Source organism: Oncorhynchus tshawytscha, linkage group LG26, assembly GCF_018296145.1.
Source record: "Oncorhynchus tshawytscha isolate Ot180627B linkage group LG26, Otsh_v2.0, whole genome shotgun sequence".
Taxonomy (NCBI): domain Eukaryota; kingdom Metazoa; phylum Chordata; class Actinopteri; order Salmoniformes; family Salmonidae; genus Oncorhynchus; species Oncorhynchus tshawytscha.
In genome coordinates this window covers 3,325,883-3,340,828 of record NC_056454.1, presented here as the reverse complement: position 1 = coordinate 3,340,828, position 14,946 = coordinate 3,325,883, and the positions used below count along the sequence as shown (strand labels likewise).

Sequence of the window (14,946 nt, the reverse complement as noted above, 5' to 3'; positions counted from 1 at the left end):
GAGAGAGAGAGAGAGAGAGAGAGAGGAACCAGTTATTTCACATGGCTCATTAAAAAACAGAATAATCCTATTAAAAAAAATGAAACACTGTGAAAGGGATGGAAACATTGCCACGTCGAGTCGCCATGAGTCTGAGAGGACCACGTTCAGAACAAAAACACATTATACCAAAGGAATAAAATGTTTTAATTGTGCACCAATTAAAGGTTACTAGACCAACAATGGGGAAAGTTCAACCAAGTTGTGGCTGTTTACATACAATACATCACTAAATATGACTTTATTCCTGGGATCCTCTCCTATTTTACTGTTGTTTTTCTTTCCTGATTATATTAAGCCAATAGACAGAAATATACAAGGTCGATCAGGGACAAACCAAGACAAAAACAAAACAGATAACAGGTAAGTCCTGCACAGGATTGCAGTAGCATATCTCCCCCCAGTAATGGACATTTCTAGGGAATGTTTAGGACTCACATGATCCTGGGAGCGCTCGGCAGAGTGCCCCGTTTTGCATACAGAATTATGTCGCCGGGGGTTTTCAGGGAAAATTAGGAATCTGCAACCTCTGAGTGAACTCTGTTACCTCTTTGTAATGTTGATATTAAATTAGACTACCGTCATTCTATTCAAAAGCATGCCATGCCGTACTGTTATCAACAAAAACTATGCACATTGTGTTTTCTATCTGCACAACAGATGGACAGAAGAAACAAGGACTTCATGCGAATCAAACCTCCAGGCGGATTGAGATCGCAAACCGGATACAATAGTATATTGTCTCTCAAACTTTTAAGAAATGTCACATGATCAGACATTTTGCAGTGACAAACAGCTAATTCAACATGCAAAACATACATGTATCTTGCTGCTGAACATCTCTTGCAGATTTAAGCCAGTTCATTCTCAGATAACTTCAACAGCGAGTCGCTACAGTCGCTACTTGTTGCTTCGGCTAGCGGTACATCTAGGCCATGTGTCACTGATGAATAGCATCCAAAGGAAAAGCTCAAGTTCAATGTCAGCCCAGCTAATTTGTTTGGAGGAGGAAAACCCATAGTTTAGCCCTAAGGAGGAAAACCCATAGTTTAGCCCTAAGGAGGAAAACCCATAGTTTAGCCCTAAGGAGGAAAACCCATAGTTTAGCCCTAAGGAGGAAAACCCATAGTTTAGCCCTAAGGAGGAAAAACCCCCTAAGGAGGAAAACCCAGTTTAGCCCTAAGGAGGAAAACCCATAGTTTAAAAGGAAAACCCATAGTTTAGCCCTAAGGAGGAAAACCCATAGTTTAGCCCTAAAACCCATAGAGGAAAAAACCCAAGGAGGAAAACCCATAGCCCTAAGGAGGAAAACCCATAGTTTAGCCCTAAGGAGGAAAACCCATAGTTTAGCTGGGAAAACCCATAGTTTAGCCCTAAGGAGGAAAACCCATAGTTTAGCCCTAAGGAGGAAAACCCATAGTTTAGCCCTAAGGAGGAAAACCCATAGTTTAGCCCTAAGGAGGAAAACCCATAGAATCCTATCTGGGGCCCGTTGGGAGAGGCAGAGATAAGTGAGTCACAGGAAGAACATGGATGCTGGGCACAGTACAGTGGAGAGAGAACTTGGCAAATGCAGTGAGAGAGAGAAATGCTCCATTTGGTCGTCTTCTTACTGTTTTGAATAACATTGACTTGTGAGGAGTGTGGTTATAGGCAGTTACACACACGTGGATGAATATGCAAGTGCGTGTGTGTGTGAAAGTCTAACTGCAGACATTGGCCCATTTTGCAGCGTGTATGGGTGAGTGAAACCCCATTAACAGGCTGAGGCAGAACCTTCACTCTCCGGACCCGTGAACCATAATGAGCTCCTTACCAGCTCCCAACCTGTCTGCCCAAATAAATCACTCTCTCCCTCACACACAGGCAAGCATGCAGGTGCACAGCAGTGGCGGTCGGTGCCATTTAAGATTAGGGAGGACACGTTTTTGTTTTTAGGAGCATGACCTTATTTTTATTTTCCCATTTAGTTTTGTTTGCTTCCATTTAAGAAATGTTTTTCAACAGAATCAGCAGAATCAATAAACCCCTGATCACCCCCACACAGTTCACTTTCATAGCAGCCACATACAAACAGCCTGATCACTTTGCTCGTTGTATAATTCCTGCTCACATCTACACACCCTCCTGCTCTCACATTTTCCCTTCACTTGTGGTCTTCATTGCACAACACAACACAACAAAACCGCTAATCGATACACACAACCTACATCGTTGTCACCATATTAGCTAACATCTTAGTCAACATATCTACTAGAACTAAAGAGTTAGTAAACCCACAACAATCATGCAGTACAGTGTACAGCAAGCGGTTTATCAGTTAAAATAAAAGTTTACCATGAGTTCCAGTGTTGGATAGCCTTACCCAGCTAGCTAGCATAGAATCCCTCTCTGTTTAAGCTGGGTGTTTGAGTAGGCTAAACTAGCTAGCTGCATCCGCTAGCTAAGTAAGTGAAAGTGAAAAAAATACTCTCTCACTCTCATTTTTGAATCAATGTATGTGTTCAAAACTGTTAAACAATTGTCTTTCTCTCTCTTTAAGTCAGCTACTCACCACATTTCATGCACTGCAGTGCTAGCTAAACGTAGCTTGTGCTTTCAATATAAGATTAATTCTCTGATCCTTTGATTGGCTGGACAACATGTCAGTTCATGCTGCAAGAGCTTAGATAGGTTGGAGGATGTCCTCCGGAAGATGTCATAATTACTGTGTAAGTCTATGGAAGGGGGTGAGAACCATGAGCATTCTAGGTTTTGTATTGAAATCAATGTACCCATAGCTGTCCTCTGGCTACACCATAGCATTACCCAAGAGAGTGTTGTTGAGGCTACTGTAGACCTTAATTGCAAAGCAGTGTGTTTTAATCAATTATTTGGTGACGTGAAGTTCACAGGAGGTTGGTGACACCTTGATTGGGAAGGACGGGCTCGTGGTAATGGCTGGAGTGGAATAAGTGAAATGGTATCACATACATCAAACGTGTTTGATGCCATTCCATTGGCTCGGTTCCAGCCATTATTATGAGCCGTCCTCCCCTCGGCAGCCTCCACTGGTGAATATATTTAGTATAGTTTTATTTCAAAAGCATAAGCTCTGAGGAGCCTCCATTGGTGCACACGTACACACACACTAACACACACTCTCCTGAAGGAGCTCAATTGCACACCCACATGTATGTACACACACACACACACACACACACACACACACACACACACACACACACACACACACACACACATGCCTTTAGGCCTGTTCAAGATTGTAGATCTTCACCCAAAAATATATTTATTACTTTCAAGTTCATGAAATTGGATAGTAAAGTAGCTGTTACGATGGTATTCATCAGTGTGAATGCTTTGATTTAGTTCCACTGGTTTCAAAGAAGAAAGACTGCAGCATGTTTCAGGATCATTTGTATCAGGTGTTCAGGATATGGAATGTTTGGCGACAGCACAGCAGTTAAATGTTCAGATGCTTGTAGTGCCTGTAGAAATGTTAATAAACAATGCATAAAGTGCTTCCCTTCCACTTAATAAGAGGAAACAGGAATAAATATGAACCCCAATACAGCTATAAAAAAATCACATTTGATTGACAGTAGCTTAACATCAATTCGCCTTGAAAAGACAAAACTATTTTAAAAAAAAAAATTACAAGACAGAATCTCGAACTTGAGATGTTTTATTTTTCCAAATCCATTTATTTCATTACGCCCAGAGCCATAATCCCTGTAGTCCCTGACTGGATGTCAGCACTCTTTAGTATTTCAAGGAACAATGCCAATAACCACAAGAGACTGAAGAGGATGAGGGAAAGAGTGGACATATTTGATGCTAGAGAGGTGTGCACTCAAGCTCAAACCAGCTCCATGGATTTGTGTGGACGCACATCTCCTTTCTGAGAACAATTACCGAAATGTCAACTGAACGGCCGCCCAACTTCAAAAACAGACTGGCTATCTAACAGAAGCTAATGACACCATGACGCATGTGGATGGCAAGCTGTCTATTCCAAAATGTATGATTTCTCTGATGTGTGTTCTAGAACTAATAAGGCCAGAGCATTCTTATCCTGTACCTATAAGGCAGCGACCGGTCAGACCAACTGACTACACTTTCAAAATGTACTTTTCGATCTCTATTAAAATGAATGGCTGTCAAATTTAAATGACCTTCCAGATGCTGGTGAAAGGGGAGAGTGGGGTAAGTTGAGCCAAATGGGTAGTATGAGCTACCCTTGTTTCTAAGAAACCATACACAAAATGTATAATTTGGTCCAAATACCGCATGAAGTGCTTTGAAAGGTTGGTAATGGCTCACATCAACACCATTATCCCAGAAACCCTAGACCCACTCCAATTTGCATACCGCCCAAACAGATCCACAGATGATGCAATCTCTATTGCACTCCATACTGCCCTTTCCCACCTGGACAAAAGGAACACCTATGTGAGAATGCTATTCATTGACTACAGCTCAGCGTTCAACACCATAGTACCTTCAAAGCTCATCACTAAGCTAAGGATCCTGGGACTAAACACCTCCCTCTGCAACTGGATCCTGGACTTCCTGACGGGCTGCCCCCAGGTGGTGAGGGTAGGGAGCAACACATCTGTCACACTGATCCTCAACACTGGAGCTCCCTAGGGGTGTGTGCTCAGTCCCCTTCTGCACTCCCTGTTCACCCACGACTGCATGGCCAGGCATGACTCCAACACCATCATTAAGTTTGCTGAAGACACAACAGTGGTAGGCTGATCACCGACAACGACGAGACAGCCTATAGGGAGGAAGTCAGAGACCTGGCCGGGTGGTGCCAGAATAACAACCTATCCCTCAACGTAACCAAGACTAAGGAGATTACTGTAGACTATAGGAAAAGGAGGACCGAGCACGCCCCCATTCTCATTGACGGGGCTGTAGTGGAGCAGGTTGAGAGCTTCAAGTTCCTTGGTGTCCACATCAACAACAAACTAGAATGGTCCAAACACACCAAGACAGTCGTGAAGAGGGCACGACAAAGCCTATTCCACATCAGGAAACTAAAAAGATTTGGCATGGATCGTCAGATCCTTAAAAGGTTCTACAGCTGCAACATCAAGAGCATGACTGGTTGCATCACTGCCTGGTACGGCAATTGCTCGGCCTCTGACCGCAAGACACTACAGAGGGTAGTGCGTACGGCCCAGTACATCACTGGTGCTAAGCTGCCTGCCATCCAGGACCTCTACACCAGCCGGTGTCAGAGGAAGGCCCTAATAATTGTCAAAGACCCCAGACACCCCAGTCATAGACTGTTCTCTCTACTACCGCATAGCAATCGGTACCGGAGTGCCAAGTTTAGGACAAAGAGGCTTCTCAACGGTTTTTACCTCCAAGCCATAAGACTCCTGAACAGATAATCAAATGGACACCTGGACTATTTGTATTGTGTGCCTCCCCAACCCCTCTTTTTACGCTGCTGCTACTCTCTGTTTATCATATATGTATAGTCACTTTAACTATACATTCATGTACATACTACCTCAATTGGGCCGACCAACCAGTGTTCCCGCACATTGGCTAACCGGGCTATCTGCATTGTGTCCCACCCACCACCCGTCAACCCCTCTTTTACGCTACTGCTACTCTCTGTTCATCATATATGCATAGCCACTTTAACCATATCTACATGTACATACTACCTCAATCAGCCTGACTAACCGGTGTCTGTATGTAGCCTTGCTACTTTTATAGCCTCTCTACTGTATATAGCCTGTCTTTTTACTGTTGTTTTATTTCTTTACCTACCTATTGTTCAACTAATACCTTTTTGCACTGTTGTTTAGAGCCTGTAAGTAAGCATTTCACTGTAATGTTGTATTCAGTGCACGTGACCAATAGACTTTGATTTGAAATTTTTACGAAGAGGTCATAATTTCAAGGAGTCTGTAAAGGAAGAAACCACATTTAAAAAGTGGTAAGCAAGTTAGGGCCAAAAAACAGATTTTCACAAAGTCTAATTAATTTATTTGATTTGATTTGATTTGAGGATCAAAGTATCTAAACCAAAGTAGATCATTTAAAGATCTTTCTATATATCAGTTGGGGTCTCTATAAGCTTCAGTATGAGGTCCTAAACCTAGCATGAAATTGCATCCTTGTAGCTGTGCGGGCTAATATGTCAAAATGTTTTCCTTGGGGTAAGTGTTTTCTTCCCAGGCGTAATGCAAGGAATTATAGCTGGGATATAAGTTAACAACAGGACCTATGTCAAAAGTGCAAAAAAATGTACAAAGTGTTTGTTAGAGGTAAAGATACCTTAATAGAAAATGATCTCAAGTAAAAGTGAAAGTCACCCAGTAAAATACTACTTGAGTAAAAGTTTTAAAGTATTTGGTTTTACATATTCTTAAGTATGAAAAGTAAATGTAATTGCTAAAATATACTTAAAAAATCAAATCAAATCAAATCAAATTTTATTTGTCACATACACATGGTTAGCAGATGTTAATGCGAGTGTAGCGAAATGCTTGTGCTTCTAGTTCCGACAATGCAGTAATAACGAACAAGTAATCTAACTAACAATTCCAAAAAAAACTACTGTCTTATACACAGTGTAAGGGGATAAAGAATATGTACATAAGGATATATGAATGAGTGATGGTACAGAGCAGCATAGGCAAGATACAGTAGATGATATCGAGTACAGTATATACATATGAGATGAGTATGTAAACCAAGTGGCATAGTTAAAGTGGCTAGTGATACATGTATTACATAAGGATGCAGTCGATGATATAGAGTACAGTATCTACGTATGCATATGAGATGAATAATGTAGGGTAAGTAACATTATATAAGGTAGCATTGTTTAAAGTGGCTAGTGATATATTTACATCATTTCCCATCAATTCCCATTATTAAAGTGGCTGGAGTAGAGTCAGTGTCATTGACAGTGTGTTGGCAGTAGCCACTCAATGTTAGTGGTGGCTGTTTAACAGTCTGATGGCCTTGAGATAGAAGCTGTTTTTCAGTCTCTGGTCCCAGCTTTGATGCACCTGTACTGACCTCGCCTTCTGGATGACAGCGGGGTGAACAGGCAGTGGCTCGGGTGGTTGATGTCCTTGATGATCTTTATGGCCTTCCTGTAGCATCGGGTGGTGTAGGTGTCCTGGAGGGCAGGTAGTTTGCCCCCGGTGATGCGTTGTGCAGACCTCACTACCCTCTGGAGAGCCTTACGGTTGAGGGCGGTGCAGTTGCCATACCAGGCGGTGATACAGCCCGCCAGGATGCTCTCGATTGTGCATCTGTAGAAGTTTGTGAGTGCCGAATTTCTTCAGCCTCCTGAGGTTGAAGAGGCGCTGCTGCGCCTTCCTCACGATGCTGTCTGTGTGAGTGGACCAATTCAGTTTGTCTGTGATGTGTATGCCGAGGAACTTAAAACTTGCTACCCTCTCCACTACTGTTCCATCGATGTGGATGGGGGGATGTTCCCTCTGCTGTTTCCTGAAGTCCACAATCATCTCCTTAGTTTTGTTGAAGTTGAGTGTGAGGTTATTTTCCTGACACCACACTCCGAGGGCCCTCACCTCCTCCCTGTAGGCCGTCTCATCGTTGTTGGTAATCAAGCCTACCACTGTTGTGTCGTCCGCAAACTTGATGATTGAGTTGGAGGCGTGCATGGCCACGCAGTCGTGGGTGAACAGGGAGTACAGGAGAGGGCTCAGAACGCACCCTTGTGGGGCCCCAGTGTTGAGGATCAGCGGGGAGGAGATGTTGTTGCCTACCCTCACCACCTGGGGGCGGCCCGTCAGGAAGTCCAGAACCCAGTTGCACAGGGCGGGGTCGAGACCCAGGGTCTCGAGCTTGATGACGAGCTTGGAGGGTACTATGGTGTTGAATGCCGAGCTGTAGTCGATGAACAGCATTCTCACATAGGTATTCCTCTTGTCCAGATGGGTTAGGGCAGTGTGCAGTGTGGTTGAGATTGCATCGTCTGTGGACCTATTTGGGCGGTAAGCAAATTGGAGTGGGTCTAGGGTGTCAGGTAGGGTGGAGGTGATATGGTCCTTGACTAGTCTCTCAAAGCACTTCATGATGACGGATGTGAGTGCTACGGGCGGTAGTCGTTTAGCTCAGTTACCTTAGCTTTCTTGGGAACAGGAACAATGGTGGCCCTCTTGAAGCATGTGGGAACAGCAGACTGGTATAGGGATTGATTGAATATGTCCGTAAACACACCGGCCAGCTGGTCTGCGCATGCTCTGAGGGCGCGGCTGGGGATGCCGCCTGGGCCTGCAGCCTTGCGAGGGTTAACACGTTTAAATGTCTTACTCACTTCGGCTGCAGTGAAGGAGAGACCGCATGTTTTCGTTGCAGGCCGTGTCAGTGGCACTGTATTGTCCTCAAAGCGGGCAAAAAGTTATTTAGTCTGCCTGGGAGCAAGACATCCTGGTCCGTGACTGGGCTGGGTTTCTTCCTGTAGTCTGTGATTGACTGTAGACCCTGCCACATGCCTCTTGTGTCTGAGCCGTTGAATTGAGATTCTACTTTGTCTCTGTACTGGCGCTTAGCTTGTTTGATAGCCTTGCGGAGGGAGTAGCTGCACTGTTTGTATTCAGTCATGTTACCAGACACCTTGCCCTGATTAAAAGCAGTGGTTCGTGCCTTCAGTTTCACACGAATGCTGCCATCAATCCAAGGTTTCTGGTTAGGGAATGTTTTAATCGTTGCTATGGGAACGACATCTTCAACGCACGTTCTAATGAACTCGCACACCGAATCAGCGTATTCGTCAATGTTGTTGTCTGACGCAATACGAAACATCTCCCAGTCCACGTGATGGAAGCAGTCTTGGAGTGTGGAGTCAGCTTGGTCGGACCAGCGTTGGACAGACCTCAGCGTGGGAGCCTCTTGTTTTAGTTTCTGTCTGTAGGCAGGGATCAACAAAATGGAGTCGTGGTCAGCTTTTCCGAAAGGGGGCGGGGCAGGGCCTTATATGCGTCGCGGAAGTTAGAGTAACAATGATCCAGGGTCTTTCCACCCCTGGTTGCGCAATCGATATGCTGATAAAATTTAGGGAGTCTTGTTTTCAGATTAGCCTTGTTAAAATCCCCAGCTACAATGAATGCAGCCTCCGGATAAATCGTTTCCAGTTTGCAGAGAGTTAAATAAAGTTCGTTCAGAGCCATCGATGTGTCTGCTTGGGGGATATATACGGCTGTGATTATAATCGAAGAGAATTCTCTTGGTAGATAATGCGGTCTACATTTGATTGTGAGGAATTCTAAATCAGGTGAACAGAAGGATTTGAGTTCCTGTATGTTTCTTTCATCACACCATGTCACATTAGTCATAAGGCATACGCCCCCGCCCCTCTTCTTACCAGAAAGATGTTCATTTCTGTCGGCGCGATGCGTGGAGAAACCCGCTGGCTGCACCGCTTCGGATAGCGTCTCTCCGATTAGCCATGTTTCCGTGAAGCAGAGAACGTTGCAGTCTCTGATGTCCCTCTGGAATGCTACCCTTGCTCGGATTTCATCAACCTTGTTGTCAAGAGACTGGACATTGGCGAGAAGAATGCTAGGGAGTGGTGCACGGTGTGCCCGTCTCCGGAGTCTGACCAGAAGACCGCTTCGTTTCCCTCTTTTTCTGAGTCGTTTTTTTGGGTCGCTGCATGTAATCCACTCCGTTACACTGGTTGTAAGGCAGAACACAGGATCCGCATCGCGAAAAACATATTCTTGGTCGTACTGATGGTGAGTTGACGCTGATCTTATATTCAGTAGTTCTTCTCGGCTGTATGTAATGAAACCTAAGATGACCTGGGGTACTAGTGTAAGCAATAACACGTAAAAAAACAAAAAACTGCATAGTTTCCTAGGAACGCGAAGCGAGGCGGCCATCTCTGTCGGCGCCGGAAGTACTTAAGTACCAAAAATAAAAAATATAAATAATTTCAAATTCCTTATATTAAGCAAATCAGACGGCACCATTTTCTTTTTTTTCTTTTTTTACAGAGAGGAAGGGGCACACTCCAGCAGACATAATTTACAAACAAAGCATTTGTGTTTAGTGACTCCGCCAGATCACAGGCAGTAGGGATGATAGGGGATGTTCTCTTGATAAGTGTGTGAATTGGACCATTTTCCTGTCCTGCTAAGCATTCAAAATGTAACTCGTACGTTTGGGTGTCAGGGAAAATGTATGGAGTAAAAAGTACATTATTTTCTAGTAAAAGTAAAAGTTGTCCAAACTATAAATAGTAAAGTACTTTTTACTTACTTTTTTACTTAATTTTACTTTACTTTTACTTTTTACTTTTACTTTACACCACTGGAGGACACCCCTTCAAATGAGTGGATTCTTGAGTGAATAATTGTTCGTCAGGAGCTTCATGAAATGGGTTTCCATGGCCTAGCAGCCGCACACAAACCTAAGATCACCATGTGCAATGCCAAGCGTCGGCTGGAATGGTGTAAAGCTTTCCGCTATTGGACCCTGGAGCAGTGGAAACGCGTTCTCTGGAGTGATGAATCACGCTTCACCATCTGGCCGAATCTGGGTTTGGCGGATGCCAGAAGAATACTACCTGCCCCAATGCATAGTGCCAACTGTAAAGTTTGGTGGAGGAGGAATAATGGTCTGGGCTGTTTTTCATTGTTTGGGCAAGGCCCCTTAGTTCCAGTGAATGGATTCGAGACAATTCTGTGCTTCCATCTTTGTGGCAACAGTTTGGGGAAGGCCCTTTCCTGTTTCAGTATGACAATGGCCCTGTGCACAAAGCGAGGTCCGTACAGAAATGGTTTGCCGAGATAGGTGTAGAAGAACTTGACTGGCCTGCACAGAGCCCTGACCTCAACCCCATTGAACACCTTTGGGATGAATTGGAACGCCGACTGCGAGCCAGGCCTAATCGCCCAATATCAGTATCACCTCACTAATGCTCGTGGCTGAATGGAATGAGATGTTCGACGAGCAGGTCATGTGTATGTCATGTGTATTAATTCTGATTATTCCCTGGGATTCTCAACATCCTGAAATAACTCCCTTGACAGAGTGATGCTGAATGTAAAAAATGTCCAAACTCTCCCCAACAATGAAAGACTGTGGGAACATCAAAGGCCCTAATAAAACCTGGAGGAGGATTTTTTGTGTGACTCCAGGATGAGGCCGAACTATTCTTCTCACACACTAACCCGGGGGTGACTTCAGTCTGGTTGAGTCAAACCAAAGAGCTTTCCAGAACGTTTGCAATCTGTGAGAGAAGATGTCTGCTTTATAACTTATCTTTGGAAGACCGAGCTGGGTCAAAACGTGCTGCACCATACATCCACTGACATGTTAAAAACGTTCCTGGTCTGCTGCACTTTTTCAAACCGTGAGAGTACATGCCCTTGTACTGTGCGTACTATGGTTACCTACAGTATTTTTTTAATGACATAAAATGCTTTACAATTCAATCAATCAACCAAAAGAGGGAGCAACAGTCACAAGACAAAGTGCAGAGGAGAGAACCCTTGAGAGGAACCCTACTGCTGACTTAGTGAGTGTTTCTGTAACGCTCTATCCCTTACCTCCACAAGTCTTCCCGTCATATGTAACACAGACCCAGTCATGGCATTCACAGCGTGGTCCATAGTAGTTCCCTGGCTCTGCGACCTGGCATATGCAAGCCCCACAGTCACACTCTCCCCTACCGCTGCAGATAAGGCCTTCAGGGGTCTTGCACCGCCGTTGGGACGACTCAGCAGACAGCGTACATACCTGCCTGGGAAAACAAGAGGATTAGCTTTTTATATCTCTATAGCCTATAGATCACATATTTGATGTATGTATTAAGTATATTATTATCAACACAATCTCCATAACTGGCCATAACTGCAGCAACAGAGAGATGGCATGGCTGGCCCTTTTAATTATGGCGTATGGGGCAGTCTGTGGAGCCGTCCATTGATTGTGGAATGTGTTGACATTAAGGTTAGGGTTTAGGTTTGGGAGAGGGTTAGAAACAGAAAAAATAAAAGTACAAAAGTATGGCCTACAACTGGGATTGAACCTGGGAGACCATTCTTAATCCCCAATGTCCTATAGTGGGGCAGTTAAGCAGATAAATTGTTCACTTCTTTGATAAAAGCACCAAATTTGGAAAAGATGTAGATTCATGTACCCTGAAAATACTTAGATTGAAGCCACCCCATATTTGACCCCTGGCGTCCGTGGCGACCATCTTACAAAATGGCTGCTGTCGTTAGCACTGTTTATCTGGACTTTTGCAAGACAAACGCACCAAATTTGCTTTGAGGTAGATGAATTTACCCTGAATAGATTTAGATATGGAGCCACCACAGATTTGGCCACTGGAGACCTTGGTAGTCATCTTAAAAAATGGCCATAGATGGTATTGCAATTTGCATTTCACAAGGCCTATTTTGAGACAATCACCACATTTGGCACAGAGGTAGATTTAGAGGTAGATTTAGGTACCCTAACATTTTTAGATATAGAGCCACCACAGATTTGGTCCCTGAGTGCCATGAATGCCATCTTACTAAATGTCCCCAGGCTGTACAACTATTTTACAAACATTAAATCTACAAAACATCATGGTATATAGTGTACTTCTTTGACTTTTAAAAGTCATAGCCTATACTTCTTGGCTTGAATCTTCTCAATGCCAAAAAGGCTTAAAGGCCCAGTGTGGTCAAAAACTTGATTTCCCTATGTTATATATACACACAGTACCAATCAAAGGTTTGGACGCACCTACACATTCAAGGATTTTGTCTTTATTTTTACTATTTTCTATATTATAGAATAATAATGAAGACATCAATACTATGAAATAACAGATATAGAATTATGTAGCAATCAAAAACATTGTATATTTTATATTTGAGATTTCTTTAGCCACCCTTTGCTTTGATGACAGCTTTCAATACTCTTTGCATTCTCCCAACCAGCTTCACCTGGAATGCTTTTCCAAAAGTCTTAAAGGAGTTTCCACATATACTGAGCTCTTGATGGGACAAACTTCCAGAAAGACAACCATCGCTGCAGCACTCCACCGATCAGGCCTTTATGGCAGAGTGGCCAGACGGAAGCAACTCCTCAGTAAAAGGCACAAGACGGCCCTCTTGGGGTTTGCCAAAAGGCACCTAAATGACTCTAACGATGAGAAACAAGATTCACTGTTCTGATGAAAATAAGATTGAACTCTTTGGCCTGAATGCCAAGCATCTGGAGGAAACCCAGTACCATCCCTACGGTGAAGCCTGGTGGTGGAAGCAGCATTATGCTCTGGGAATGTTTTTCTGCGACAGGGACTGGGAGACTTGTCAGGATCGAGGGAAAGATGAGCTGAGTGAAGTACAGAGGGATCCTTGATGAAAACCTGCTCCAGAGTGCTTAAGACCTCAGAGTGGGACGAAGGTTCACTTTCCAACAGGACAACAACCCTAAGCACACAGCCAAGAGAATGCAGAAGTGGCATTGGGACAAGTCTCTGAATGTCCTTGAGTGGCCCAGCCAGAGACAGACTTGAACCCGATCGATCATCTCTGGAGAGACCTGAAAATAGCTGTGCAGCAACGCTCTCCATCCAACCTGACAGAGCTTGAGAGGATCTGCAGAGAAGAATGGGAAAAACTCCACAAATACAGGTGTGCCACGCTAGTAGCGTCATGCCCAAGGAGACTCAAGGCTGCCAAACTTTCTTCAACAAAGTACTTAGTAAAGGGTTTGAATACTTATGTAAATTAGATGTTTCTTTTTTAAATTTGTAATATATTTGCAAACATTTCTAAAAAACAGTTTTTGCTTTGTCATTATGGGGTATTATGTGTAGATTGATGAGGGAAAAAACGATTTCATCAAATGTGAAATAAGGCTGTAACCTTACAAAATGTGCAAAATGTCAAGGGGTTTGAATACTTTCCGAAGGCACTGTATGTACTGGGGTTGGAACAACTCAGCACATAGAAAATAAGGGAGGAGGAGAGGTGGACCTCTCTGCATACAGTGTGTCTATAATACATTTGTTGTGTATATGTATTAGAGCTGTCTGTCAATTAGATTTCTCATCTTGGCCTTTATTCTTATGTGTTATAGGTACAGATGTACAGTGCCTTCAGAAAGTATTCATACCTCTTGACTTGTTCCACATTTTGTTGTGTTACAGCCTGATGGATCTTTTCACAAACATCGACACACAATACCCCATAATGACAACGGAAAAACATGTTTTTAGACATTGTTGCTAATTTATCGAAAATGAAATACAAAAAGATCTCATTTACATAAGTATTCACACCTCTCAGTCAATACTTTGTAGAAGCAAGTTTTTGCAGCGATTACAGCTGTGAGTCTATCCGGGTAAGTCTCTAAGAACTTTTCACACCTGGATTGAGCAACATTATTATTTTAAAAAATCTTCAAGCTCTGTTAAATGTGTTGTTGATCATTCCTAGACAACCATTTTCAGGTCTTGCTTTAGATTTTCAACTAGATTTAACTGTAACTTGGCCACTCAGGAAGATTCACTATCTTCTTGGTAAGCAACTCCAGTGTAGATTTGGCCTTGTGTCTTATCCTGCTGAAAGGTGAATTCATCTCCCAGTGTCTTGTGGAAAGCAGACTGAAACAGGTTTTCCTCTAGGATTTTGCCTGTGTTTAGCTCCATTTAGTTTATTTATCATTAACTATCCAGTCCTTAACGATTACAAGCATACCCATAACACGATGCAGCCACCACTTTGCTTGAAAATATGGAGACTGGTACTTGTATTGGATTTGCCCCAAACATACAACTTTGTATTCATGACAAAAAGTTAATTGTTTTGCCAATTGTTTTGCAGTATTACTTTAGTGCCTTGTTGAAAACCGGATGCATGTTTTAACATATTCCAAAGCATCTTCCCACAG

The 14,946-nt window shown here is 43.3% G+C and overlaps 1 protein-coding gene across 1 annotated transcript in view; it reads right to left on the bottom strand.

The window, feature by feature from the left end:
- The window catches only part of itgbl1 (integrin, beta-like 1), a 137,438-nt gene that overhangs the window by 118,986 nt on the left and 3,506 nt on the right, over positions 1–14,946 (bottom strand). Inside the window, exon 2 of the mRNA XM_024388655.2 lies at positions 11,601–11,794. Coding sequence (XP_024244423.1) covers positions 11,601–11,794 — 194 coding nt within the window. The remainder of the gene's footprint in view (positions 1–11,600; positions 11,795–14,946) is intronic.